This window comes from Fusarium pseudograminearum, chromosome 1 (genome assembly GCF_000303195.2).
Source record: "Fusarium pseudograminearum CS3096 chromosome 1, whole genome shotgun sequence".
Lineage (NCBI taxonomy): Eukaryota > Fungi > Ascomycota > Sordariomycetes > Hypocreales > Nectriaceae > Fusarium > Fusarium pseudograminearum.
The window spans coordinates 4,296,024-4,323,508 of NC_031951.1; the positions used below are offsets into that span (position 1 = coordinate 4,296,024).

The 27,485-nt window shown below is 49.3% G+C and overlaps 11 protein-coding genes across 11 annotated transcripts, besides 4 other annotated features; 5 read left to right on the forward strand and 6 right to left on the reverse strand.

Moving 5' to 3' along the window:
- Positions 1 to 138: 138 nt before the first annotated feature.
- Positions 139 to 1,327, reverse strand: FPSE_03362 (uncharacterized protein; the record flags this gene model as incomplete). Its single annotated transcript, XM_009256481.1, has 2 exons — positions 139 to 401; positions 466 to 1,327. 2 exons carry the CDS (start codon positions 1,325 to 1,327, stop codon positions 139 to 141), a joined length of 1,125 nt encoding a protein of 374 aa, XP_009254756.1.
- Positions 1,328 to 1,708: 381 nt separating this feature from the next.
- Positions 1,709 to 1,746: a microsatellite.
- A 5,212-nt stretch (positions 1,747 to 6,958) lies between these two features.
- FPSE_03363 (uncharacterized protein) lies at positions 6,959 to 8,615 on the forward strand (the record flags this gene model as incomplete). The annotated part of the gene is made up of 2 exons (XM_009256482.1): positions 6,959 to 7,320; positions 7,376 to 8,615. 2 exons carry the CDS (start codon positions 6,959 to 6,961, stop codon positions 8,613 to 8,615), a joined length of 1,602 nt encoding a protein of 533 aa, XP_009254757.1.
- A 1,388-nt stretch (positions 8,616 to 10,003) lies between these two features.
- FPSE_03364 (uncharacterized protein) lies at positions 10,004 to 12,238 on the reverse strand (the record flags this gene model as incomplete). The annotated part of the gene is made up of 1 exon (XM_009256483.1): positions 10,004 to 12,238. The coding sequence occupies one exon, from the start codon at positions 12,236 to 12,238 to the stop codon at positions 10,004 to 10,006; it is 2,235 nt and encodes a 744-aa protein (XP_009254758.1).
- Positions 12,239 to 13,267: 1,029 nt separating this feature from the next.
- On the forward strand, positions 13,268 to 14,663 carry FPSE_03365 (uncharacterized protein; the record flags this gene model as incomplete). Its single annotated transcript, XM_009256484.1, has 5 exons — positions 13,268 to 13,562; positions 13,615 to 13,631; positions 13,761 to 13,852; positions 13,914 to 14,406; positions 14,457 to 14,663. 5 exons carry the CDS (start codon positions 13,268 to 13,270, stop codon positions 14,661 to 14,663), a joined length of 1,104 nt encoding a protein of 367 aa, XP_009254759.1.
- A 202-nt stretch (positions 14,664 to 14,865) lies between these two features.
- On the reverse strand, positions 14,866 to 15,649 carry FPSE_03366 (uncharacterized protein; the record flags this gene model as incomplete). Its single annotated transcript, XM_009256485.1, has 2 exons — positions 14,866 to 15,481; positions 15,642 to 15,649. 2 exons carry the CDS (start codon positions 15,647 to 15,649, stop codon positions 14,866 to 14,868), a joined length of 624 nt encoding a protein of 207 aa, XP_009254760.1.
- Positions 15,650 to 16,612: 963 nt separating this feature from the next.
- On the reverse strand, positions 16,613 to 17,553 carry FPSE_03367 (uncharacterized protein; the record flags this gene model as incomplete). The annotated part of the gene is made up of 3 exons (XM_009256486.1): positions 16,613 to 16,633; positions 16,689 to 17,389; positions 17,457 to 17,553. 3 exons carry the CDS (start codon positions 17,551 to 17,553, stop codon positions 16,613 to 16,615), a joined length of 819 nt encoding a protein of 272 aa, XP_009254761.1.
- A 617-nt stretch (positions 17,554 to 18,170) lies between these two features.
- FPSE_03368 (uncharacterized protein) lies at positions 18,171 to 18,799 on the forward strand (the record flags this gene model as incomplete). Its single annotated transcript, XM_009256487.1, has 4 exons — positions 18,171 to 18,173; positions 18,238 to 18,361; positions 18,427 to 18,455; positions 18,512 to 18,799. 4 exons carry the CDS (start codon positions 18,171 to 18,173, stop codon positions 18,797 to 18,799), a joined length of 444 nt encoding a protein of 147 aa, XP_009254762.1.
- Positions 18,800 to 18,958: 159 nt separating this feature from the next.
- FPSE_03369 (uncharacterized protein) lies at positions 18,959 to 22,078 on the reverse strand (the record flags this gene model as incomplete). The annotated part of the gene is made up of 4 exons (XM_009256488.1): positions 18,959 to 19,720; positions 19,775 to 20,243; positions 20,297 to 21,483; positions 21,536 to 22,078. The coding sequence occupies 4 exons, from the start codon at positions 22,076 to 22,078 to the stop codon at positions 18,959 to 18,961; spliced, it is 2,961 nt and encodes a 986-aa protein (XP_009254763.1).
- Positions 20,465 to 20,506: a microsatellite.
- Positions 21,573 to 21,665: a microsatellite.
- Positions 22,079 to 22,412: 334 nt separating the features above from the next.
- On the forward strand, positions 22,413 to 24,486 carry FPSE_03370 (uncharacterized protein; the record flags this gene model as incomplete). Its single annotated transcript, XM_009256489.1, has 6 exons — positions 22,413 to 22,584; positions 22,640 to 22,680; positions 22,735 to 22,825; positions 22,875 to 22,957; positions 23,009 to 23,138; positions 23,189 to 24,486. 6 exons carry the CDS (start codon positions 22,413 to 22,415, stop codon positions 24,484 to 24,486), a joined length of 1,815 nt encoding a protein of 604 aa, XP_009254764.1.
- Positions 24,487 to 24,552: 66 nt separating this feature from the next.
- Positions 24,553 to 24,580: a repeat region.
- A 290-nt stretch (positions 24,581 to 24,870) lies between these two features.
- Positions 24,871 to 25,591, forward strand: FPSE_03371 (uncharacterized protein; the record flags this gene model as incomplete). The annotated part of the gene is made up of 5 exons (XM_009256490.1): positions 24,871 to 24,892; positions 24,954 to 25,115; positions 25,196 to 25,305; positions 25,357 to 25,474; positions 25,539 to 25,591. The coding sequence occupies 5 exons, from the start codon at positions 24,871 to 24,873 to the stop codon at positions 25,589 to 25,591; spliced, it is 465 nt and encodes a 154-aa protein (XP_009254765.1).
- Positions 25,592 to 25,731: 140 nt separating this feature from the next.
- Positions 25,732 to 27,401, reverse strand: FPSE_03372 (uncharacterized protein; the record flags this gene model as incomplete). The annotated part of the gene is made up of 4 exons (XM_009256491.1): positions 25,732 to 26,197; positions 26,252 to 26,491; positions 26,544 to 27,088; positions 27,147 to 27,401. The coding sequence occupies 4 exons, from the start codon at positions 27,399 to 27,401 to the stop codon at positions 25,732 to 25,734; spliced, it is 1,506 nt and encodes a 501-aa protein (XP_009254766.1).
- Positions 27,402 to 27,485: the final 84 nt, after the last annotated feature.

Sequence of the window (27,485 nt, forward strand, 5' to 3'; positions counted from 1 at the left end):
CCGGCAAACACCCTACTGGTACTGACAATTAACGCTCACTTCTATAACACGGGTATCGACGATATCTTGTGCTTGCAAACCCGCCCGAAATTTCCAAATTTCCATTGGATCTAGATGTAACGAGACATATGCCCGGCATCACAAGGCGCTGAAAGGACTCTTCTTCATGTCCGGGCTACGAGGGCTCATGGGTAGAGCAAACAGATCGTCGTCGTCATCTCGTCTCATAGGCCTAGCAGGTGCCGAAGCAACTGTAGTGACGTCGTCATGAAGTGCAGCATTAAGTGAGATAGGACCTGCAGATGCACTACTGGCCATGGCCTCATGAGAAGATACTGCGATGTCACGCCCCCTGGGTTGAAATGGATGAGACTGGCTTATGGGGCTCATAAAGGTGTTGGCTTTAGGATATGATGTTAGTTTAACTGCCGTGATAAACACAAACAAGGGGACATGTGAGTGTACCTGTTGTGCTGGGTGTTAAATCGGCAGGTGATGTAGCCAGCTTAAGGCCCTTGAGCTTATCTCCCAAACGGCCCGTTGGGGAACGCGTGGCTGCCGGCCGAGATAGCGAATCAGCAGGCAACTGGGGAGGGTTGATGAACGTATCAAGGATCCATTTCCTTTCCTCGAGCGCCATCTCGACGCCCACACCCTCAGCATTGCTGCGTAACTCGTCTTCTACTTCGCGGTCTATTGCTGCTAGCCGTTGCCTGGCCCACAATGTATGCAAAACTCCTCGATTCCCTGGATCGGCGGCGAGCCCGGGAGGGAAGATAGCCGGCAGTGGCTTGAGGCTCAAGCTGGGCGCGCCGGGTGGAGTGATGGTAATGGTAGAGGGAACAGTGGCATTGGCTGGGAGTAAAAAGAAGACACGGCGACGACGCTGACGAGTCGATGAGTCAGGGGCAGTTCGTGCCTCCGACTCAGTCTCGAGATCGGCTGCAGGAAGATTAGTAGACTTCCCAGGCCATGACACTTGCCATGAGGTGTTGTCAGTAGTGCCTATCTTGACACCCGGATCAGAGACCGAAGCCGGCTCCGCTGCGGAGACCTGGTCGGTAGCGGGAGCGGAGTGTTCACCGGAGGAGTTGGTGGAAGGATCGGCAGTTGCAGCGGGGCCTTGAACGGCATCGGGATACCATTCCACCATAAGAACCTTTGTGCCAGCATCACTGAACTCGAAGCGGGCCAAGTGCTGAATCTCCACAGTAGGAACGATAGGGACTTCCCCGGCCGATGACGATAAGTCTTTTGCTGGTGCTGTTGATTCTGATGCAGATAGAGTTGCAGGCCGAGAAGAGCCCGAAGACGGGGCCGTTGTCATGATTTAGGGCGACTCGTCGTTATCTGGTGTCTGGGATGGTGCTTTTTCTGGGGGTCACACGGCAGAGCAGAAAATAACAAGCTCCAGAATAATCGTAAGTGGGAATTGCAGTGATGGCTCCGTATGTAAGCGGTAAAGTGCTGAAGAAATGGTTGGTAGGGTATGGACCGTGAGGTAACAGTATGAATGGGTATGGAGATGAGTATGGGGATGGGGGTCAGAGATGGCGGAGACGCGATGACCAAAGGCTGGGCACTTTTGATATTAGCCCGAAAGCTTTGTTTTGACTTCGTCTCCCTTGCTCTTTCTCCTTTCCTCCCTCTTTTTCCCCTCTCCTCTGTGTGTGTGTGTGTTGTGCTGTTTGAAACGAATAGTCTGATGCTTCTTCCCCTTCTTCTTCTTCTTCTTCTTCTTCTTCTCGGGCTCTTGCGATTTTGCGTTTTTAGGGTCCCGCTCCTTCTCGGGCCGAGACAGTTATTTTGGTGAATATCAGAGTATTAGTTTTAGTTAGTTAAGGAGTCTAGGTCCAGGTAAGGTTATTACTGCGCGAGATGGAAAAAACGGGCGCATTCCGCATTCAACCGGCGGGGGACGGGACCTAGTACCAAGTCTAGGTACCAAGGTAGGAAGTTTGTAGGCAAGAACTGTCTCTAAAGATTGACTTGGATGAGAAAGCCCTGAATGTGACAAGACCAACGAGTCAGCCAAGTAAGGAAAGAATGCGGCGGCGACTGTAGATGGTGGCGGGGGAGTTGCCAGTTTCAGGACATTTGAGAGAGGAAAGAACGTTAAGTCGATCATCGGATGACATGATATTCGTTTTGACCGTTAATTACATCTTGCATGGGAAGGAAAGAGGAGAAGCAGAGGGGAAAGAAGTGGACTGAACGCGGGATGGAACGGAATCAACCTGGGGAAGTGCTCAGATAGTAGGTAGTATCTTTCTTGGTGACAACACTAATACCAACGACGTAAGTATAGGGAGATTTACAGTTAGAGTACACGAATAAGGATATTGATCTTGAGAAAAGAGTTCAACATCCAATCATCATCCTAGGATTAATAGACATTTCTTGACTGCTGTTGAAACTGAGGCAGTGCTACATACAACTACTACCTAGGCAGTACAGGTATATTGCTGTGGGCATACATACAGAGCTTGGATTCAAATTTAATCGAGCTGTAGCATTTATGCTACGCTTGTCATCTTTATCGGCCGATTACAAGTGAGTGAGCTGATGCAATCACTGAAACTGGCCATGTCACCAACACCCATTTATAACGTTCGGCCTTTGAAGCTCGAGCCAACTTGAGTTTGACATGTGCTGCTGATCTCTCTTGCAAATGCCGTTCTGACGGATAATAACGATGCGCGATCGCGTCAAAGTGTCGTTACACAGAAGACTCCTGCCTACCCGAATCTATCTCATTATTCTACACGCATTTGATATGCTTCAGATGTTAAACCGAGGCGCCATTGAAATAGAAGATTCTTAGAATCTTCAAACAAAAGCAAAGAAACGTTACAGATTCCACTGCCAAGGCGGCAGAGTTCCCAAAACGAAACACTCCAATCGGCCTTTCTATCTCTTCCAAGAAGTGCCGCAGCCTCTAACTACATGCAATAAGTGCTGTTCATACTACTGTACTTTGAGTACACCATCAGTGAAACACGACAGCCCGACTATTACTAACGTTAACTGTTACTGCTCTGCTCATCGCTGTGCTGTACTGTGCTGCAATGTTATTACTCGACTTACCGTACGGAACTCTCAGGCATGTCTTGTTTTCTTAAATCCAGCAGCCAACCAGAGTTAAGTGAATTCTCTTGATCGGCGTCGACGAGACACTGAACATTGAGCTTGTCACGGATGAGCCAGGTCTTCTGCCCAGAATCACCGTAGTAAGGCCGCGTCTAATAGAAACACGCCCCCCTCCCCTGCTGACTAGGAAGACTAGAAGGAAGAAATGTGGTGTCTGTCTCGGGTCCATTCAGCTGGTCCTCGCATCCACAACCATATTCAGACAACTCCAGTTAATTTGACTCTCCCTTACTCGCGAACTTATCGACTTTCAACTCTACCCTTTTGATGTCGTGTAAATGTAGGCATCAGAGATATCGATAACACCGTCGACCAATAAACGAGAACATTAAATCGTCATGGTCTGAAACCATCCTCAACTCAAAGTCAGCCTGTCTCGGAATGACTACCCAGCAATGAACAGAAGTACATCCGAGACTTGCACAGAAATCCCAGTTCTTACGGGAAGAACAGGAACTCTCACACTTATAGACTATATCGCCATCAAGAGCTATAGGCTAAAACCCGCTACATTCGAAAAAGAAACGAACCAGAATCGCATTTACTGTACGAACCTCTATGCACACAGCACATATACGCCGTGACACCTTGGGGTTCCAATTTGTTGTGAGCCACGACAATAAACAGCACTGCATGCGACATAGATCAGGTTGGATGGAGTTATCTGCGTCTCAAGCCTATCCCCCGAGCCACGCGATTCGCACGGCAAAAGGTCTCGCCCACTTGGACTGACTCCCCAATACCTTGCACTTGATCTAGCTCTCGGCCGGGGAGAGGGTCCTCGGCTTCTTTCTTTGACAAGACACAGATCGGATCCACGCGACCCTGGGGGAGTCATGACCAAAGCTCCGTGTCATATTGTTGTTCAAGTTGCTCACTTTGTCCTCAAGTATTGGTTTCTGGTTTGGCCATCACGAAGGTTCTGCACGAAAATCTATGGTAGGTCACATGAGTTGATATCTCAGGATCGGGGGACACTATGTGACATCCCCCCATTCTATGCGTACTCCCACGGGAAACAACAATGATCATTCTTTGGCCTGTCTGTTATCAATTATAGTCTAATGTGATGTCATCCGTCAGTGAAACAGAGACGGCGTAGATATACATACATCAAGTGATGGCCAAAACATCACGAAATCTTTGGACACTTGTTGATATTCGGATTGGCTTCTGAATCTAAAGCCTTGTCATCATTGCCGTCGTTTCTATAGCGCAATCGAATCAACTGTTTTGAGGTTCTAAGAGCTTACAACCTCTGACGACCTCCGCTGGGTCAAAGACTCGGCCGATACTTGGAAAGAACATGCGTAAGGTATGCAATTCGCCCCTGACTCGGGCATTATCATCTCATATCTACCGTTTGACCAGTTCTCGATAATGGCAAAATTGATGAGCATGTCTATACAAAAAGTCTGCCACCTAATCTTGTATAGACCCATATCGTCCGGCCGGCTAAATGCAATCCAGGTCAGACAGACCGAGATATGAACGAGCGGCGGACCCGGTTCTTAGAGAAGAGCCCAAGTCCCTCAGCTGGGTCAGCCAAGACAACCGAACAAGAACGCTCTAGCCCCCAAGCCTTCAAAGAGAAAAGAGAGCCATCATCCGCAGAGACGTAAGAGGGAACGAAAAAGAGGCTTCAGGGCCGAATAATTCTCCTTCTTTCTCCCCGACCAGTCGGTTAAAGTTAGGAAGAGAGGCATTTACCGTCCAGGGCTAGGCCCGGGCTTACTGTGTCTTGTTAGTGACCGGCTACAAAAGTTTCCTGGAAGATGGGATCTTTGTTGAATGCTATCTAGTGACTTATTGTTATGACAGCCAATGCAGAGGCGCTGCAACGTTGTCGATGAAACTTTGGGGAACAACTTCGGGAGAGTTTTGATGGCATAGCCATGCATGGCATCGCGGCGCACGCCACAGGATATTACAGGCAACTCAAGATATAGCTGCAAGCCCACCGGTAGACACCGCATGGCAATGGAACGGATGGGCAGAATTAGTCGGCCAATTGGGCCGGCTCGGGAATTTCATTGACGATCTTTGACGAGCGCAGATGGCACTGTAACTACCTACCTAGGTAGAGACCAGAGAGTGAGCACAGTTGCGTGTGGTGACTTGCCGTGCAGCAACTGTACACTACCACTACAACACACCGGCGGTTTTCTGGAGCGTTGGAGTGGACAACGCAACGTCAGCTGGTCACTTAGAGTACGGGCATTTCAGGGTCGAGAGCAATACTGATGCTAATGGAAACTGCTGTCTGTCCAGACTGTGGGGAGATTTGCGTAAAGCAGTGGAGGGCTTCCATCGTCATTCTGGGTCCTTCCCTGATGGGACTGGGAGGAGTCTGGCTGCCCAGATTTCCTCTCCAGGACGGGAAGCCCAAAGCGCTGGGGGAGGGTTCCATTTAGGTATGTACCTCACGCGGTTTCTCCAGACACAGAGACAGAGCAAAAGGGGCCCCAACGTTACCCCCACAGCTGCCAGAAACTCTCCACAGTTTGGCCGGTCAAGCGCCGCTTGGTAGGCCCAAAGTCCAAACCAAGCGTTTGCATTGGGCGGCCATGAGGTGTCTGAGATGCTGCAAAACTGTTGCTTTGCTGTGATGTGCTGTAGCGTAGTCTAGGTAGGTACATACAGTAATAGCCTAGACCAGACTAGGTAGATTGTCCACTGCACACCCACGACCGGTCGGTCCGTCCCCCATGATGGTGGCCTGGGCCTCCTTGTCGGCTCGGTGTTAAAATTTCTTTTTTTTCTTCTCCTTCTTGCCTTCCATCTTTAGTATGTATCAGCCCAGTCAGTACGGACACTGGGACTCTTTAAAGGAATCTACTTACTAATAGTACATACCGTCCCACCGTATGTAGGTAGGCAAATACCAGGTGCTAAGGCAGGTAGGCAATCTCCATCTCCAGAAACGGAAAGTATCCAGACAACTGGGAGATTCTCGCCAACCAACTGGTGTAATATCATCATACATGGGTACGCTGCGAGATGCTTCGTACATACTTTTATCCCAATTACTTATTCTGTGCCTAAATCAATATCCAAAGCTCAGTGATCAATGGTTATAACTGCAGTCAAGAGAATGCGGTATCGTACTGCATCTATCTACTAATCTATCTATCTCTTCTCTTCTCATTAAATTCATTATCGTCCCGTCTGTGGAGTTGCTCTAAATACACGCCCCTTCTTCACTTTTGCCCGCCACTCAAGAAACGCTTACACCCATGCCCCCTCCGTGCCTTTCCTTTCCCTCTTCCCCCGGATTCGTACCTCCTCTACTTGTCCAGCCTATACTTGGTACCCTTGTACCTGAAAGTCCCCTTCCTTCCTAGGTAGTCATCACTACGGTCGCTCGCTCTTCCTTTGTACCATTCATTATCCTTCCCACTTTCCCGTCACTTTGCCTGAACTCATCCCATCCTACCCCGTCTTACTATCCTTTCCTATCCAAGCCAACTCGAAACACCACGACTTCGCTGTCACGATATCGACCGACTCAAGATTCAAGACGCACGCTTTCCCTTGTCTTATCGTACCTCTGACCTCGATTTCTTTGCGTCTCAAATCTTCGGCATTGGATCTCGGTATAACCGAACCCTCCGACTCATCAAATCGCTCTCCCGCTCGCCATGTCCAGTTTATTCTCATTCAGTGCGCAATAGAGACGGACGTCTACGGCCATCTGGGCTTGCCCGACCAAGGCACCATCGTCCTATTGTTGATCTCGAAGGTCTCGCGCCGCGACCTCACTTGGTAGCATACAACATCGCTCATTTCTTTCTCGACGCTTATCATCATGGCGAACCATCTTCCGCGCACCATGGCTATGGACCCGCCACATATAACCGAGTTCGCCTCAGAGCGTTATTTTGAGAAGCTGAACCAGCTCAACGCGCATCAGCAACAACATCAACACCAACATCAACATCAAACTCCCCCGACTCACAACGGTCTTGACGCCTCCACGCCACTGTCGTCAAGGTTCATCCTTCCATTAAGAGAATCCAAAACCGTTGATACTGAACCTATCAAGCCGGGCGAAAAGCGTGACAAATCTCGTTTCTTCGGTTTACGCTCCAAAGTTTCGCTACTTCATTCCAAGTCGAATTCCCCGTCTACCAGCGCACCTCGTGTTTCTGTCGAATCAACACGGAAAAGGTAATTGCACATATGCCGACACATACTCGTTTACCCAGCTGACTTGTAACACTAGTGCCAGTTTCGATCAACTCTTTCTTGGACTTCCCAATGAACTACAGATTCAGGTCATCTCTGCTTTACCGTTAACCGATGTACTCAACCTCCGACTCGCTTCCAAGTCATGGCATACCCTCATCACATTAAACGAAAACACCATTGCTCGATACCATCTTGAACACCACATCCCCGCCTATGCCACGCGCCTATATCCTATCACCGATTCCAACCAGATCAACTTTCAACATTTATGTGGCCTTTGGCATCGATTACATGTCGCCGCGAAGCTTGCCTTCCTCATGTGCGAATGGATCACCAAAGATATTTTCCTTCGCCAGACCGAATCCCAGCGAATCGCTTTTGCACCACAGAACGAACGCATGCGACGACGACTGATCCCTCTTTTATTCACAATATTCCACTTTTTTGAGACGTATCGGAACCTCTATCTAAAACGCATGGCCCAGAACGACGGTAAAGGCCTGAGACGAGAACCTTATACCATCAACCCTATCGAAGCCGAAATCATGAGCATGTATGACGACCAAACCTTATTACGGGTCCACGAAGTATTTCCGCTCGTGATATCATCGTTCTGCCGAAGACTACGTCCACCAACGTACGTGGGTAGAGTTGAAAGATCACTCCGTGGATATATCCGGGAGAAACCGTCGGACGACGTGCATGTCGCTATCTTATGCATTGGTGGACTCCGACAAGTAGAGAGACTCTGGGAAATTAAAGGATACAACAGTCGCCGTGGGGCCGTTGACACATGGTTCAATGCTCTCACCAAGGACGCACCTCTTACCGAATCGGGTATGTCGACATCAAAACCTAAACGAAGCCTTTTTGGACGCAAGAAGTCTACCAGTGAAGCCCGGCCATCTGGTGCTGTATTAAACAAGGCTCGAAGCTCGGGTTCCATAGACGGGAACATGGACTGGGATGCTGGCCTTGTCTTCAACACGAGCCTATCTGCTGGCGCTCCCATGTCTTCTCTGAGCTCACAACAGGCTCAGGCTCTCCTCAACGACCTTCCTGTACTGCAACAAATATGGCTCACATCAGCCGAGGCTCTCGTTCTTCAACGGCGAATTGTCGAGCGCCCGCAGGACATCAAGCGCAATCAACAGGTCATGCTGGATTTGATCCGAGAGGATGGGCTTGACGAAGAGGACGAATGGTGGTACGGCCGTAGCATCCCCGATTCCGTGCGGCCTCCCGTCAGTGCCACTGATGACGATGCGGACTGATCACACCCAATGGGCATTTTTCATTATATATATTTGCTGTTGGCGAGCGTCCTTTCAGGAAGGTATACCACGACTACATACTACTTTTATTTGGGTACATGCATGTGTCAGAGACGGGGCTTTTGAGCATTTACACGGCGTTTTTTCTTTTTATTGTTCGACTGCAGGGAAAAGGGCTACTGCGCTGTCGAGCATGGTACTGCATGGAGCACTGGCTGGCCATTATATATTGATACCGAGTGTCTATACGACTATTTCTTTTTTATGTCACTTCACTATTTACCTTTTCATCCTGTGGTAATTGGCACAATTCAATACCAAAAGTTTCATGGATCAATGGCTGTCATTCCAATATGAAGAGAGGGGTACGCTTTTGTGTTGAAGCAAACTTGAGCTCATGGGCGACAGAAGACTGTTAAACATCTTGTCCTAATGTGTTCATTGTCTCTTAGCCATTGTAGCCTGGTAGTTAGTTAGCCGATGCTTTCATATATTCTAGCAGCAAGCACGAGGCCTTTCTTTTTCTGTAAATCAAAAGAGAAACGATATAATTATCTGGGTATCCGAGATCCTTGCTGACCATAACGTCAATGCTCCGTGAATTGTAAGCCCAACCTGATAAGATCTACCCGTTGAATCCTATGATGATCCATATAGCAGCAAATGCGCAATACTTGCGTTACGTCCGTCCTTCCGTACAAACATTTCCACTCGCGCCGTCCTGAGCCGCAAAACACCTAATCTCATATCTTAATAAAACCAGTACACTAAATGGCACGGCCACACGAATAGCCAAACGATGCCAACCCGTACGCCTGTAACACCATTCCCCATATGTTTCCATGGTTCTCTGCACATGGTGCGCTGCGTGTAATTGGACGTCTCGTGTAGTGTTATCATAGCCACAAGATCTTTTCAAACAGGGCCTCTGCGCCCGAGACGATGTGGCAGTCTATGCTAGGTAGCTTTGATTATCGGACTGCTAGCCTTCATTCATACCCATCATGAGTGTAGAACTCTCGCGTTGGCTATAGACGCCGACATATTTGAGTGGTGCTGCACGTCACGTTTGTTGAGAAAAGAACGGCTGACCATCAGGTTTTTGGTAACGTGCTGGAAAGCTCAATGCTGTTGGTTGCGTGGATGTTTTGAATCGAAATGATCAGCCGGTCCACCATCTGGTATCATATTTTCTGCTGCCTCTGCTTGCTGCTGTTATAGATACATGGCCAGCAGTGACATGTTTGGAAGTTGCAGTCAGGAGCTCTGAAGAGCCGACTACAGTGCATAGCGTTGAAAAATATATGTTTCAACAGCTATTAGGATCGTTCTCCCTTTTGCTCCTAACAAGTATCATTCGGAGGAGAAGAAGTTTGCGATGATAGACTTCATGCTCCAGATCCTGTATTTCGTGAAAGCTGCTGTGGACGGGACGGTTGCTGTAGGCGAGGATGCAGCTGAGATTGAGGCTGTTGCACCGGGTAGAAATTCTCCATATCCCAGTTTTGATTTCGATGCCGTGAAACATATTGTGACGGACGAGACTGAGCTGATTGGAATCCCAGGCTCAAATTGCTCTCAAACACATCTGGCAGCGCCCGTGATCCAGAAATGCTTGACGTAGACGACACAGAATCCCTTTGCACCATCTCCTGGGATAAGCGACGCCGCTTTGCGTGTTGCGCATGAAGAGAACTGTTTATTGTCGGCGCAGTGGAGTCTGAGGCCTGAGGCAAAATAGTAGCTGGGGCTTCTCGCGGATGAGCTTGCTGCGAGGCCCTCTGTTCCTTCAAGGCAATAAACGACAGGTTTTGGATATTGGAGACTTCGGTATTAGTATTCTTTCTTTTCTCCTTGATGCCACCAAGCGAGTTAGGTGCATCTGCCTGGGCGACTCTGGTGACTGCTTGATTCGGATTCACCCTAGTTGACTCAGTAGTATCCGAAGGGCCGCCGCTTTGCTGTTGAGGCCAGGATGCTCCAGACTGTGACACTGAGCAATTTAACTTGTCAGGTCGCGAATCCTGCTGGTCAACCTTTTTACTTTGTGCTTTGGATATCGACTTCAACTTGTTCTTCGACCCAGGTGGTCGGCCGCGAGGCCTACCCGTAGGTTTCTTGCGCTGTACTGGTGTTGGGTTTGACGCAGATACCTCTGCAGTTGGCGCCGTTGAAGGAAATATTGGCCTCATTCGTGGGATTGCAACAGTCTGGCCTGAAACGTCTGCAACGGGTTGTAGTGTCACGTCTTCCTGTCCCCGTAAGGCCGGTACAATGGTAGCTGTGAGACTTTGAGCGGTTTGGATCGGCGAGAGTGGTACATCCTGTCCTTGAGTACCTGCAACGGCCTGTTGTGATTTGTGTGGACCATCTCTAATCAATGTGATTTGGGTGCTCGTGGTTTCGTGCGGTTCAAGTGACCGGGGAACGAAAACAGCACTCACATTTTGCACTGTAGTCGTCTCTTTGTTGTAACCAGCGGTGCTCCCCTTTGGCCTGCCTCGTGGCCTCCCTGTTGGGGGTTTCTTCATTTTATGTGACTCGAGAGGGATGGCAGGGAAAATTTCAGAAAGCCAGGAGACGAAGAGATCACCCTGACCATTGTTGGAAGCACTCTGAATAAACAAACTTGTTTCTGTCGGAGGCACATCAGGCATTGTTCCAAAATGAACCAACGCCTCCACAAGCTGGTCTACGATGAACCTTGGCTGGGTGTATCGAAAGAGTGTGAGGATCCGTGCCTGTTCTGCCTTGACTACAGCAGGTGATAGAGGTTGGGGCGCAGAGCCTGGCTTGGCTATATGACTCGTGTTGGTCTCTTGTAGATCAATTGTTATCTCTCTTGCTTGTTCCTTGTTGACTTCTCTCATAACATTTGTTACCTCGCTCGTATGTTCTGTTTCGATCCCTGGTGAGTCTACTGTCATGAATGGTTCACCCGGGACTTCCATATTGGTGTCTTGCGTAAGATCTTGGCCTGTCTCTGGGCCATCTGGTTGTTCCGTATTACCCTCTTGTATAGTATCTAAAGCAAGTGACCCGCGAGAATGCTCTGGGCTTATCTCCTGGAGACCATTTGATTCTGTAAACGGATCATCCACCTGCTGGGTATCAGTATCCAATGTGATGTTCGCTGCCGCTACCGCCTGCCTGTGTAAGGATCTTTCTTGATATGCAGGTGAAGTAGTGATGTGAGGTAGAGAATTGGGCCTAGGAACAGGTGGAACGACCGATGGGAGTTGCGAATGAGGTGGGGAGAAGGTCCGAGTCAGAGATATTGCAACAGGAACAGAGGCTGGATAGGTAACTGAAGGTTGCAGCCGAAGTCTCCTTGGGTGGCGATATCCTTGAGAACTCGCGAGCTTTGCAGCAGCAGCGGTTCTTTCACTTGTACGCTTAGCAGCAAGGTCACGCGCCGTCATCTCTGGCTTCTGGATATGCATTTGCAAGACACTGAAGTTGCCTTGGGTCCTGGTTGTCCTGCCCTTGAGCTTGCTCGGAACTGCCGTTCGTATGCGGCCATCATGATATGGGTTCAGGGTTCCGGGCAAGAGAGCTTCCTCTGGTGCCGGTAGTCCATGTGAGGTTTCTGGTTTATTTCCAGCTCCAACGTATGAATTCATCTGTGGATCAAGCGAGGTTTCTGCTCCTTTTAAACGTGAAGGTGTGAGCTTTGCTGTGGTCCTTGATACAGCTGCAAACAAGGTAGTGGTGCTTGTGTGGTGTGATGCTTTTGATATATTCCCGTTAGGATTGGTCACGAGGGTGATATGAGAAGCTTTGAGACGTCTGTTAGTTCATTACTTGATTCGAAAGGGTAAAAGTACTGGACTAGTTGTTTCGGAATGTGCGTGCGGGATTCAAAGGGTATGGCGCCAGTATGAGATCGTGGCCACAGCTATACTGCGCCGTGGGTCTCGGGACTACACTACCAGTGATCCGTAAAACGCGAGAACATATATGCCAGATTTTGCGACGTTGACGATGCGCGGACCAATGGCCAGTAGCTTGTGGCTTTTGGTGTTGTCGCAAGTCGTATGCCGTGTTAGTGACTGGATCTTAGTGGACGATAACCATTTTGATGGCCCCTCCCCCGTGATTCACACAGGCTCGGGCCCGTTCCTTCCAACCTGACTTGGTGGGGCTCTATAATCCCATGTACCTACTTCGAGTGCTCCTTTATCTTAGCTGGAAGGTACCTACCAGACAGCACTTGGAGGTAGTAGGTAACGGCCGAAGCTCAACAGCCACAGCAATCGTCATACTCTGGTGCCACAACCCACAAGCCACTTTGAGTGGTTCCAAGGTCAACTGTTGTCCAACAGCATAAGCTCTAACTTAGTACCTACCTGGCGGTCCAGTGCTAGCAACTTCAGCTACCTACGCTACGCTACCTATTTATACAACAGACGAGACAATACCGGCCGGCATCATCTTACTTTCCTTGAGCAGAGTGGATATCATCAAGCGCTGTCTGTCGATGAGCCTGTGAATTCCAGCCACGATCTTATGCCAAAGCTCTCACCGAGTTAGAGCTGTCCTAGTCCTCTGCTGGCGTTACCCCCGATCTACTCCGCAACCCAATTCAATAGACATCCTCAACATCTCGACATAGCCGATCCTATCTAGGTTCTTTGCGACAACTCGTAACCATGTCGACAAAGTACGCTTTCTTATCGTTGCCGCAAAGCGTCTTCGACTCGAGCGACCGCGATGATGCCGTCTCGTCTCTGCGCGGCACCATTTCTAACGACAATGGCTCCGTCCTGCCTTTCAACATCCCCGATTTCAAGATCGGCACCCTCGACGCTCTCGTCCAGCAGGCAGACGAGCTCACCAAGCTTGAGGCTTCGTGCGAGGCTGTTGTTTCCAAGGTCGCCGACTCTCTAAAGAACGTGCTCGAGGGCGACGAGGACCGCATCGCCCAGTACAAAATGGTCAACGATAGTTAGTCGCGCGCATTCTACGAGATGGACTAGCTGCTAATAACTCACGACAGAACCGACCGACCAGTATGTGAGCACGTTCAGCTGGAACAAGATTCGATACCGAGCCGACAAGTCTCTCGCAGAGCTCATTAGCACCCTGCAGAAGGCATGCTATTCTACGTCTACCTCTCGCGCTTCGACTAACACGCATCATTAGGAGCTTGCCAACGTTGATACCGATGTGAAAACAAAGTTCAATCAGTACAACTCAGTCAAGACAAATCTCGCAGCGCTGCAGAGGCGTCAGACGTAAGTACTTGCTGTACCTGGAGCCTTGGTCTAGCTTGTATTGTTGACACTTTGAATATAGTGGTAACCTTTCCACAAAATCCCTGACACCTATCGTTGATCCCGCCCTTCTTGTTCAGGATTCCGAATACATAGAGACGCATCTTATCGTTGTCCCTGGAAACGCGAAGAAGGACTTCCTCAAAGGCTATGAGACATTAGCCCCCATGGTAGTTCCTCGCTCGGCTGTTGAAGTCGCCAAGGATGACGAGTTTGTTCTCTATGCAGTTGCGACGTTTAAGAAACACAGCGCCGAGTTCCTCGCCAAGTGCCGAGAGCAGAAGTGGACGCCTCGCCAGTTCAAGTACGTTGAGGGAGGTCGTCAAGAGGAGCAAAGGGAGCTTGATCGAGTGACCAACGAGGAGCGCAAGGTTTGCGGAGAGGCATTGCGTATGGGACGCACAGGATGGAGTGAGAGTGTCATGATCTGGATCCATGTCATGACCCTACGAGTCTTTGTCGAAGCAGTCCTCCGATACGGCCTGCCTCTGGATTACGTGACAGCACTGGTCAAGGTGAGTGATCCGATATTGTAAACGCAAATCATTACTAATGAAAGTTGCAGACGACATCTAAGCTAGCCCCCAAGGTCAAGACAGCCCTGGACTCCAACTACTCGTACCTCGGCGGCAACGCTTTTGGAAGAGACAAGCGTGGAAAGATCACCAAGGACGATGCTGCGCTGAGCTCAGAGATGGCGGCGGCTGGTTTCCAGACCGGAGAGGGCCACGAATACACGGCATACGTATACTACGAGATTGAGTTTCCTTAGCGACGTTTACAGGTAGAACTGGGACGAGGAGGAAAGCAAGAAAGCTGGGAGGCAGAACGATAGAACGATTCGCATGCATGAAGAGACACCTGTACTCTATACTTTGATCATGTCTGTATGTGACGACGTCTGTAGCCGACATGGCATTAATACCCTATCTATCTTGTTGAAACGCAAAACGCAATCATCATCATTTACATATTTATTTCTTGTTGAGGTAGCCCTTCTCGTTGAGCCACTCAACGATCTGAGCTACACATTCCTCAACAGAGTTCTCGTGAGTCTTGATGGTGATCTCAGCCTTTTCGGGCTCCTCATAAGGAGCAGAGATGCCAGTGAAATCTTTGATTTCACCGGCGCGAGCCTTCTTGTAGAGACCCTTAGGGTCGCGCTGCTCAGCAACCTCGAGAGGCACATCGACGTAGACCTCGACGAAGGGGATAGGCTCGTCGCCGCCTTGAGTAGCCTGCTCGTGTAGCTGACGGGCGACCTGGCGATCCGCTCGGTAGGGAGAAATGAAGGAGGTAATAGCGATGGTGGAAGAATCGGCAAACAACTTAGCAACCTCGGAGATGCGGCGGATGTTTTCATTTCGGTCGGCCTCGGAGAAGCCAAGGTCCTTGTTGAGGCCGAAGCGAACGTTGTCGCCATCCAGACGGTAGGCGGCGACGCCCAGGTGAAGGAGGTGCTGCTCAAGAGCAGTGGCGACGGTGGACTTGCCAGAGGCAGAGAGACCGGTCAGCCAGATGGTGAGACCACGCTGGCCGCGGGTCTCTTCGCGCTCCTTGCGCGATAGAGAAGGGTGCCAGGTAATGTTGCTGTGAAAGACATTGTTAGTTGGTGATGTTTTACACAGGCGGGATGTCTATATGATGGCGGGGTAAAAATATTTTTTTGGAGGGGCAGAGTGAATGCTTCCATTCATTCAAGGTGTAGGAACAAGAAGATAGGTCGGTTATATTGAATGGACAAACTTACGTAGCCATTGTGTATATATAAAACTGATATGGTTAAAAGGTATAGATAATAGATGAAGAAAGAGAAAAGAAAAATATTGTATATATGGGGTGAGATGTTAGTAAGGCAAGTAACTAACTGTCTGGAAGTAAACAATTGGGGAAATCTGAGACCAACTGCAACTTCCCCACGACTTGAGAGATAAAAACTCATCTTCCTTCCCTGCAGCGATTTTCCAGTCCCGGAACAACGCCGCGCGATGTCGTGATCGGACCATCGGTCGGTAGTAGACTTTGCGACAGACTCCCCGATAGGTACTTCTGGACTCCAGTTTGGCATGATTACCACGCACATCCAACCTATGAATGATCCTGGCCCAGATGGCGACATCAGAGGCCCTACGTAGTATTTCTTTCTGTACAAGCTGATTCGTCGCGCAGCTGCTAGTTCCTGGCGCAGGCCCGGCTTCTCCACGGACTCTGTCCCACGCGTCGGAAGTCGGCCTTTAATAAAGTGACCTGCTCCTACCGTCCCAGTCAGTAGTACTGTAGAATCTGCAAGAACATGACTCCCACTGACATCAGAGACAAACATTGTCTTCGTATCTATTCATTTCTTTCTTTTTTTATTCTCATCATGCTGTTTGTGAGTAGTAACCTCTAAGCTTCAAATAAGAATAAATAGCCTAACAGTCTGGTACTGTTGTTAATGTCATCGCATACTTCCCGTGGCCAACGTTTCCTTTACTGGGAAAATGGGAGACGTTTATACCTAGTAGGTACTGTCTATGAACAAACTCCAAAAGCATAATTATGTCCTGTCATTACAAAACGTCCTTGTGAAGCCACATTATCTATCACTCTACCTATCTATCAACACCCAAAGCGCTCTCTCTATATGAATAAATACCATAGCTCTAAACCGCTTACTTATATCCGTCACTCGCTCGCTCTAAAATGTCATCATTGGGAGTCATCTATTCTAATCTCATCTTAACCAATCTTGGGCATCACCTATGAAAACGGATTAGGGCATGATTCTCAGCATCAAAAGATGTGTATCACTTACCGCAGCATACTTGGGCGAGATGAAAAGCGCATCCGCCTCGGCCAATATTGTTGGCTTCTCTCCAGGGTCGGCCAGCAATTCGATATGTCCTCTAACCCAGGCCTTGCGGCCTTCCACCTTGTAGGTCTCTGCCCGCAGAACCAAGAAGCTTCCTGCTGGTGTCGGCTTGCGGTAATCGACGTTTAGGTTTGCCGTCACGGCAATGTTATGAGGGAGCGCACCAAAAGAACAGCGTCCGAGACCCTCATCCAGCATCGTCGCTAGGAATCCGCCATGCACAATACCAGGATGGCCGCACAGATCCTCTCCAACGTATGCCACCGACACGAGCTGTTTGCCCTCTGGCGCAACCCAGGCATAAGGTGGCACTGTCACCTTTCCTTCGCCAATGAGGGCTCCGCCAGTCAAGCTCCGACTTCGGTACGATGCAGGCATCTTCATGTGTGGTCGTGATTCGGTAAGTTCAGGGTTCGCGCGAAGCTCTGCGATCAGAGGGTGGTTGTTGATGGTCTCCTCCACCATTTTGGCCTCCTCGTGATTAGCGACGAAGCGTCGCAGGCTCTCTTCGTCGGAGTGAAAGCCCATGCCGTTTGAGTGCATCGTATACCAGGTTCCGACACCGCCAGCTGTGCTTGCACCTACGCCGGCAACCAACATGCCAGCTGCTCTCTTGAAAGCACTGCCAGCTGCTGCTGAAGCTGCTATAACCCCGGTTTGTTAGCATGTCGTTGCTTAAGTAGTTTTGAGCGGTGGGGAGGGGTTACATACCTCCTGTCGCATAACCGCGGGACTGTGTAGAGCGAGCAAACCGTCTGAATGATTGCGCTGCAATACGTCCACTGCGACCAACTTGTTGAGAAAACATTTTCAAGTATGCTGTGGTGAATGTCGAAATGTACAAACAAAGAAAAAGGGCGAAAAGGGGATCAGAGGAAAGAGAAGAAAAAAGTTGATGTTGCGACGCCCCCGGCTTTTGATAAGATTTAAAGGTTAACTAAAGTTATCGGCGATCCCGCTTTGCCTCGGATAGGAAGTCGACCTCGGCGTTAAATGTAATTAAACGGCGCTACAGCCACGAACCGTTTTATGATGTACCAACCTGACAGGTACTGTTTAACCAAGTGTCTTAGCCATAACGTGGCTGGACTCAATACTGTCACTGTAACTGCAGATGCGCCAAGTGCGGATGACCCTGATAATCACTAAAGATACGCATGGATATACTGAGTACTACCTAGGATTCCCCCGTAGCTGTGACGTGGACATCGTCCAACCAGAATGGCTCGACAAGGCTGCGAGACTTGATCTGTGTGTCTGTATAGGTCGATCAGAGGCCGCTGACGACATACGTTCTTTATGCTTGTATTACCTTGTATCAAGTTGGTTGTGCATTCGTGAATGGTATTTAAAGAGTCGGATTGCCCTTTTTCGAGTTGCAATAACTTCAACTCATTAATCAACTATAATCATTAACAACTCACAATGGTACGACAAATAAAACAACGATCGAACAAGGGAAATAATGAGCCCATATTAATATTCTGTATAGGCTACCGCTGAAACCGTCGATCTGGGCTCTGCTCACCCTCCCAAGGAGGATTCAATCGTTGCCTTTGAGCAAGTACTGCCAGAGCTGAAGAAGACGCTGGTTCACCTCCGACACGACTACAACAGTGCGTACCTACCTATATAGAATTGATCATTGTGTAATGCAAGCAAAGCTAACAATGTAATGTAGAGCACGAACCAGAGTACTTTGCTGCGGTTGTAAGCCATTCATCTTTATTGCTTTCTTACTGGAAATAAACTGACATGATATCCAGGAAAACCTCTCAGACCACGACCTGGTTGGTTTTAGCGCCGACAATTTTGAGTCTGTCCGTGCTGCTACTTCAGCATATGGAATCCATCTCTTTGGAAAGCTTCGAATCCCTGCCATGCCTGACCCTTCAGGTCCAGCTTACGTTCATTTCCGCATCTTTATTGGCGGTGGTGATGAGCCTCCCAAGCTTCACTGTATTCACACCGAAGAGCGCGATGATTCAAGCGGTGGAAAGACGTACAGAGCCATCTTTACCAAAGACGATGAGCTTGAGTGGTTTGATACCTAATTAGAATAATAATGAGAATTTTGTTTGCGAATGGCATAATACTATACCAAACAGTGTATCTGCCCATTTGCCTTTTTGACTCCTGAACCAATGTGTGTCTAGTATAGTCATATTTATCAAAACACATGCTCTGCTTCATACCGTATTCGGTCAACCTTCCTACATGTCTTCCTCTCCAGCCAAGAGCTCCGCATAATCGTCGACCGAGGCAAACATGGGAAGATCCTTCAGCTTTCTGCGCTTGGACTTGGGCTTCTCGCTCACTGCCTCCTTGACTTCAAATCCTTCTTCATCCTCGCTGATCAGGGCGCCGCCCGTTTCCTCATCAGATCCCTCAATATCCACGCTCATGTCGTCATCATCCTCGTCCAGCTCGCCATCCAGGGACATCGCTGGCGAGTCGTCATCATCTGAAGCCATGTCCTCGTCGTCCAGATCGAAGCCGACATCAGAGCCATCGTCATCAGGATCAACACCGGGTTGGGTTGATACAAGTGCCTTCCAAACCTCATCTTCTTGCTCATCATCAGATGCGACATCCGCGCCGGCCTTGGCCTTCTTCTTGGTCTCCTTGCCTTCCTTGTCAATCTGTTGGAAGTACTCGTGGAAGAAGACATCTTCAGCAGCAACTTCTTCAGCCTTCTTCTTCCAGAAAGAAGAAGAGTTGACAGCAGTTGTGGCTCCTCCAGCTGCGCGGCTGCCCAACCAGATGTCGCCAACATCCTTGGAAGCTCGGAGAGGCTGCATGATAGACACACCCTTGGATGAGTCGGTAGACTTGGCGTTTCGGTAAACAAACTTGTCCAAAAATCGAATGAGCGAGTGACTGTCCAGATCTGGCTTTAGTGACTTCTTGTTTCGCTCCAATATAGCCGCGGCGTAAACTGTAACTGAGGGATGATAGTGACCTTGGAGGGGAATCTGGTCATTGTTAGCATTTCTGTTTTTATTCTTAGTTTCAAAATGTCCACTCACCACCTCCCACAAGCAACTTCGGTTGGCGTTGCTGTACTCGGGGTCTCGCTTTCGTCCATCGTATTTCTGCTTCTCATCCACATCGTCATCACCCTCCTCTGGTTCATCCATCAGTGTGGAGATATCGGGGAATGTCTCGCGCAAATGGCCAACAACGTAGAGTAGTCCACATGCGAATGCAGGCTGGTGAAGGCCGGTGATCTGGAGCATACGCTTGGCAAATGCCTTGACGCGACGGCTGTCCACGTCGTTCTTTAGCGCACGTAGAAGTAGGTTCAGGTAAAGCGACTGCTTGGATGAGTTGACCAGTCGGGGGTCTAACAAAGACTCATACAGAGTTCTGTAGAACCTGTCGTTTGCGATGCTTCGTGAAGAGGATATTTGCTGGATCAGGAGAAGAGCCTGGATGCCTGTGTTGAAGTTGCCGGAGTGAGCAATCTTAAAAAGAGTGTCCAGATGAGATTCCATGCTATCGTATTATTAGCAAGCTGAAGAGAACTTGGAAGCGGTATCGTCACTTACACAGTATCGTTGCCCACCATGAAGGGAGCTGCACGGTTAACACCAGTCAGAATAGCAGATACAAGCTTGTCGGCAGCCTCGGTTTCTGGCTCTGAAGCAACGGGTTTTACGGGCTTGCCAGCTCGCGGTCTTGGAGGTCGTCTACTGGGATGTCTCCTATCATTTGGATCCTTCTCCTCCTCCTTCTCCTTCTCCTTCTCCTTCTCTTTCGGTTTCGAGTCAGTAGGCGCGCTGATGCCCAGAGATCCGGTCTTGAGAATGATGGTGAAGAGATCAAAGTAGATTCGCATGAGAGCCTCAGCCACGGCGGGCTCCTTGCTGCTGAGAATTGTCTGGTTAAGAGTGTTGATGGCGTAGTACTTTGATCGGTGATCCTGGGACGGGTGCAGCAGAACCTGCTGTTCGATCATTCGGACAATAATTGGCTTCATACCGGGATGCGAGTTTTGCAGCTGAAGAAGCAGGTATGATGCTCGCGAGGAGATCTTACGGTCTCGATCACCAAGTTTGTTGACCAACAATCGAAGAAGGTTGGATTCTTGTTCTGGCTTATCTTTAAGAAGTCCATAAACAAAGTCAAGGGCTCGAGTACGCGAATACTCAATCTCGTCTGAGCACAGCTGTTCGAGGACCTGAATGAGCTTGAAGTAAGTCGCCTTCAGCCAATCTTCGTAAATCCAGACAATCAGATGAGCGGGTGTAATCTTTCCAGGAAGTGCGTTGCCAGGAACCCAAGGCTTTCCAGAGCTTCGCTGCAAAGTACCAACAAGGCCTGGCTGGTCGTGGAAAGTTTGAAGGCGACGATCGGAAGGGAGTAATGAACCAGGGCCGAGCAAATCAACCAGAGCACCGATAGCACCTAGAGCCTGTCCTCGACTCTTCTTGGAGGCTAAGCTCATAAGAGCGTCGAAAGCTCGGATGTTGTGGACCGGAGATTCCTGAACGGCAAGAGTGAGTGCCGAGACCTTATCACTGAGAGTACCGCTGGACATGATTGTAGACAAGAACTTGTGGGAAGACTGCGCAAAGACACTAGTTCTGTACTTGGTAGCATCCTCTTCCAGAAGCGCCTGCGCATGCACCTTCAATGCATCAAAGGCGAAACGGGGAGGGTTAGGCTCATCGGTAGTCGGGGTAGGCAATTTGCGCAATTCGGTGGAATGCCAGTCTGCTCTGGGCTCGAAGGCCTATATTACTGTTAGTGGTCAGAAAAGTCACTCTGAGGCAAACCGAGCGTACCATGTTGCCCTTTTTCTGCGCAGTTTCCTTGGGAGCTTCGACCTCGTCCTCGTCGTCTTCCTCGTCATCGACATCCTCGAGATCATCCTCGGCCTCGCTCTCGTTCTCAACTTCGTCTTCCTCGTCGTCGCTTGCCTCGCTCATCTCGACTTCAGCAAAGCCAAGCTGCTTGGAAAAAGCGGCAAGTTCATCCTTCAAACCCTTGTCGGCGGGCTTGGAATCCTTAGAGCCCTTCACGTTCTCCTCGTCATCTGAGTCGATACCCTGGATGAGCGCCAGATCGCTCTCATCGCCGCCGAGCGCCTTGATCTCCTCCAAGAGAGTCTTTTCGTCAATCTTGCCGCTCTTCTTGTCGCCAGCTGCGTTGTCGGTATTTCGTTGTCTCTTTTGGTGCTGGTCGCCTGCAGCCTTGGTAGGAGGTTGTTTTCGCTTTCCTAGCTTCTTGTCTAGAGTGGAAGTCAGGTTCTCCAAAGCATTCTTGTCGAGGTTCGGGCCTTTTGATGAGCTGCGAGGCCCTTTTCCTTTCTTTGTAGGCTTCGCCATTGTGCACGTTTCCTTTGGGAGTCGAGAACTTCGAATGAAAATTCCCAAGTCTTGATTCTGAAATGCAGATGCGCGCTTCCAGGTCCTTGAACTTTTTTTTTCTTTAGACGGCGCATTTTTCTCAGTGCCCCACCTCCACTCTTCCGGGCGTCTGGCGCGTTACGGGCGCTAGTACAGCGGACCACTTACAGGTACTCCGGCGATGACTAAGCTCCACTGGTGTCAGTCAAGCAGGAACTCTCCCGAACAGAATATGGGAATCTATCAAACAGGGTCTTGAATCCATTATGATCGCTTAACTTGGTCAATTATTGGCCGTCAAAGTTTGTAAATCATGGCCCTCTCAGGCCTCACCCGTATAAGTGGCAAAGACATCTGTAGGAGGTCTCTCGGTGTGCAATTGCGAGCTTTCTCTGTCTCAAGCATATCTCAGGCCGTCTCAACCCGCTCCACCCTCTCAACAACATGGGTGCCAACTGGTGGCCTCACTGCCAATGACAATGAGTGTTAGAAGGCTTTCAATCCTTTTCCTATATTTAATATGAGCTAATTGAACTGTAGTCGGTCACGGAAAGCTCATTCGGGGTGGTTTTCTTCGTCAAGTATTTCCACCATATCAATCAATATCGAGTAGACACTGATACGTCTATCGGCAGGCTCACTCTGGTATCTTCCAACTTCTTCCTCTAGGCCTTCGAGTCCAGGACAAGATTGAGAAGTTAATCGACAAGCATATGCACTCAGTTGGTTCGTACGTTGCCATAAGTTGGTCTCCACTGCTAAACTACCCACACAGACGCATCTCGCTTGTCGCTATCAACTATCTCATCAGAGGAACTTTGGCGAAGGAGTAATCGTCTTGACTCTGTTGCCCCTGAAGTAAGAATCGGAGGCATTCCTGAAGAGACACAGACTAACTTAACTGCCTAGCTCTTTCGACTTAAAGATCGTAAAGACACACCATTAATCCTGTCTCCCACTCACGAGGAAGAAATCACAACACTTGTTGCTGGAATCATCAACTCTTACAAAGATTTGCCCATCAGGCTATATCAAATAAGTATGTATGCCTCTGATCAGCTCCAATGCTGGCCTGCTGACTGGTCGTAGCTCGGAAATATCGCGATGAGCGCCGTCCACGACATGGCTTACTCCGCTCTCGGGAATTCCTCATGAAAGATCTCTATACCTTTGATCTCACGATAAGCGAAGCTGTTGAGACTTACCGCCAAGTTTCCCGGGCCTACCGTGCCTTCTTTGCCGAACTCAAACTGCCATACCTCATCGCTGAAGCAAGCTCTGGCGACATGGGTGGTGATCTCAGCCACGAGTATCACCTCCCTAGTGCTGTTGGCGAAGATTCCGTTGTCAGCTGCAATTCTTGCGATTACACTGCTAACGATGAGGTTGCCACTGCACGGGTACCTCTAGCCACAGACAGCGCAACGAGTGTTCCGGCATCCCAGTTTCGTGTTTGGCGAGGCATTTCGAAAGACCGAAAGATCCTTGTCAATGCTTGGTATCCTCAACCATCTGGAGGCTCTCCCGATAGCGGCCCAAGCCTTCATGCTGTCAAGTCAGTGGTTCCGGAACTAGATACCACCATCGAAAATCCACTGCCATTATGGGGAGAAGCATTGGAGAGTGGCGACGTTCAGATGATTAATGTCATCGATGGCAATCTCGCCTCAAGCTTCGAAAGTGTCCGAAATGAGTTGCCATTATTGACCGAACCCCTCAAGTCTCACGAAGTAAGGTCTTCTTCGGTTGTGGGTTCAGGCACTGGTGCAGGATTGAACCTGGTCCCCATTTCGGATGGTGATAGTTGTCCCCGATGCGACAAGGGTACTTTAAAGATCCATAAGGCACTGGAATGTGGTCACACCTTTCAACTAGGCACTCGTTATTCGGTGCCTCTCGACGCCTGTGTCGACCTCCCACGATCAGGACTTCCTGATGCGGCTGTGGAAGAGGGTCTGACACCAGGAAGCCGTGTACCAGTTCAGATGGGCTGCCATGGCGTTGGTGTTTCCAGAATATTTGGTGCTGTAGCTGAAATTCTTGCTGATGAGCGAGGACTGAACTGGCCTCGAGCTATCGCTCCTTTCGAAGTTGCGATTATACCTTCAAATGGATTGGCTGATGAACCTTTGGACATTTACGACACACTTTCCAAGAATAATGGGTCACAGTCTGGCTTTGATGTTGTCCTTGATGATCGCAAACGATCATTTGGTTGGAAGATGAAGGATGCCGACATGGTGGGATATCCAGTTTTGGTGATACTGGGTAAATCGTTCAAGGAAAATGGTACCTGCGAAGTCCAATGTCGACGACTGTCGGTTAAAGATAACGTCAAGGTTGATGCGTTACCCGAATTCATCTCGAGTTTGTTGGACAAGCTATGAGCTGTTAGGGGTGGATTGCTGTACCATTACTACGACTGTAAGCACATGTATACTAGGCTGGATGCGTTATAAAAAATTATTATAAATAGTATTTCACAAGCTGAGGCTAGTTGGATATCAATACCAAGCTGGTTTGGGTAAATGAAGCTGTATATTGTGCAAATTTCCAGATAGGGGGTGGTTACTGGTGATGCCCATTTCCTGAGGATGTTTAGGTACCTAGGTACTAGGTATCGTCAGTGGTGTACAACACCCCCGTTAGTAGAATTCAATAACCCCACGTCATAATATTTACGAAGCGAGACCATGGAGGGGCATCCAAACGAGCAATCAATTTACGACTCCGGCAACGACCTCTACCGAATCGATCAATAACACACCAAAATGTCTGGAAAACAAGAACAAAGTAAGCTCTTCTTATCCGACCAGATAAATTACACTCGACCACTGACTCGTCCCTGCTATAGTCAATCTCGATACCCTGGAGCCCCAGCAGCTCGCTCAAGTAAAGAAGCAACTCGATGAAGAGCTCGAGCATCTGACGACGTCGTTTGCGCAACTTCATGCAGCCCAGAATAAGTTCAAGGATTGCCTCCGATGCGTAAAGAGCAGGGCCGATGCTCCTGAAGGTGCGAAATACCCCATTACCGTCGATTTTCTCGCCCAGCGCCCGACGCCCTCAACGACGACGACGTCTAACACATTCCAGGAGCCAACTCTGTGCTAGTTCCCCTGACCAACTCACTGTACGTCCGTGGGGAATTATCAGATGCCGATACTGTACTGGTGGACATAGGTACTGGTTTCTTGATTGAGAAGGTGCGCGATCCATGACTTTGTTAGCGTGCTCACCGATTGACCGTAATATAGAAACTCAAGTCCGCCGAAAAGTTTTACGAGTCCAAGGTCGAGGAGCTGGGGACCAACCTCAAAGATCTCGAGGTTATCGTGCAAAGAAAGCAGACAAATGCACGAACAATTGAAGAAGGTAAGTCCATAATACATGGGTCTTCTTTTTCGGCAAAGACATGGCTAACGCAAGCTTCACCCAGTTCTGAGACAAAAGATAATGGCTAGCCAAGGGCAGGATGAACAACAGGCCTAGTCGAAAACAAACAAATGATACTATCTTCCTGGAAGCTACAGAAGCTACAAAAAAAAAGTGGACAGGCCCACGGAAACGTCCCAGTCGACACATCGTCGCCTTTGCGTGTCCACTATGGCTAGACGACACCGGCACCGGAATCAGTTTCTGTTCAGGAGGGCTTGAACCTCCAATATGGTCCGCATGAAGCATTCAAGCCTCGACTTGAGATCTTCACCCTCCGTCCAAATATGCTCGAGTTCCTTCCCCCAATCTTTCCGCCCTCCACTAGCGTAATTCACACTTTCTTCCCAGTGAGGAGCGTACAGTTCGATACCCCAAGTGACTTGAGGCTCACCAGCTTGGAGTCCCTTCAAATTATTAGTGACATCAATTTTGATCGCATAGTTAGACTCCTTGAAAGGGACTATTGCCCAAGATCTGGTATAAATCTCGGTGATCTGCTCACCCAGACTCGCAAGTTGAGCGGTATTGACGTTTGGGATTGGGAGGAAACTGTCATCGTCTGGCTTGAGGCTGATCGATATCCTCTTTGCCAAATTCTCAAACTCGGATGGTACTTCGACTTGGTCCCAAGCATCGATTCGAAAGCTCCAGTCGTATTGCCTGTAAGACAAAAATGTCAGTAGATCATCCACAGCCATTCCTCAGATAACATACATGTCAGGGGCAGCGACTGTCCAATTTAAGAGGGCGCCTTGCTCTGGCCTAGTAGCTCGGACCATGGCAAGCTGCACACCTTTCCCGGAGATATAGTCTCCTTCGGCCTTGATGTCGAGCCCGTTAGCTTTGACGACCACCTCGCAGCCTCGCTTCATCTCCTTTACGCCGCTGCAGATCGCCTCTTCGGATTGCACAAGGAAACGTATTAGCTGCTCTGCTTTTCCATCATCTTCAAGCCTGGTTCAGGTTAGGTATACTGGTCAATATCTGAGTTTTCCTACCACCTCACCTAGTATAAAAGATTGCGCCTCCGCGTCGAGAATAGCCTTGCACGAGTTTGGCGAAGTCGGCATAAGTGGCTTCCTCTTGGGCGCCCTTCTTTCGCTTGATAGGGACCAGGAGCCCAAAGTTGACACGCAACCCCATGGTCTTGTTGAGAGCCATGAGGCCTTCTGATGAAGAAACAATATTCGACGTCAACTGTGGCAAATGATGATCCATTGCAGTCGCATCACTGATGATGTTGGGACTACGGGAGAGAAAGGAAGAGCGAGTGCCAAGCCCAACCTGTATCATGTCGTTGACGAGAACATCATTGGGTTTCTGGGTAAGGAAACAAACATTAGGAGTGTCTTGAGACAAACGCATATCGCGAATCGCCCAGTTGATTGCTTCAAGCGCTTTTTGGAGACGGGCCATGGATTCGCAACGAATGTCGAGTATGTTGGGTATATCGCGGGTGATATAGACTTGGTACTGTCTTCGGATGTCGTTGAATACCCGCGAGTCTTCGAGGCCGCTGGGGATTTCTTTGCTCGGGAGTACATGTGTCACCTAAAACATCATGTCAATGTTGGTTGCTTGCAGTGTGAGGCCAGTACTTTAATCGTACCTGGATCAGATCTTTGTCTGCCGGTGGACGACCAAGATACTCCGCATCCTCGGCCTGCCGAATTCTCTCGTCTCTGTCCTTTCTCATGTATTTGCTCGTCGGCATGTGGTCATTTTTGGTTGATGCGAACCTTGGAGGTCTAGGAGGTCCAACTGGAGGTCTAGGAGGTCCGGCTAGAGGTCTGGGAGATCCAGCTGGAGGAAAGTTTCCCCTGCCGCGTCTGGCTCCTCCCCCTCCTCCTCTTCCTCGATACATGCTGCAATAGTTACGGTTCTTTGTGTATGTCAGAAGCATATATCAAGACAGGGTTACTATGTTTACCGCTAAGCTTCTTCTTGA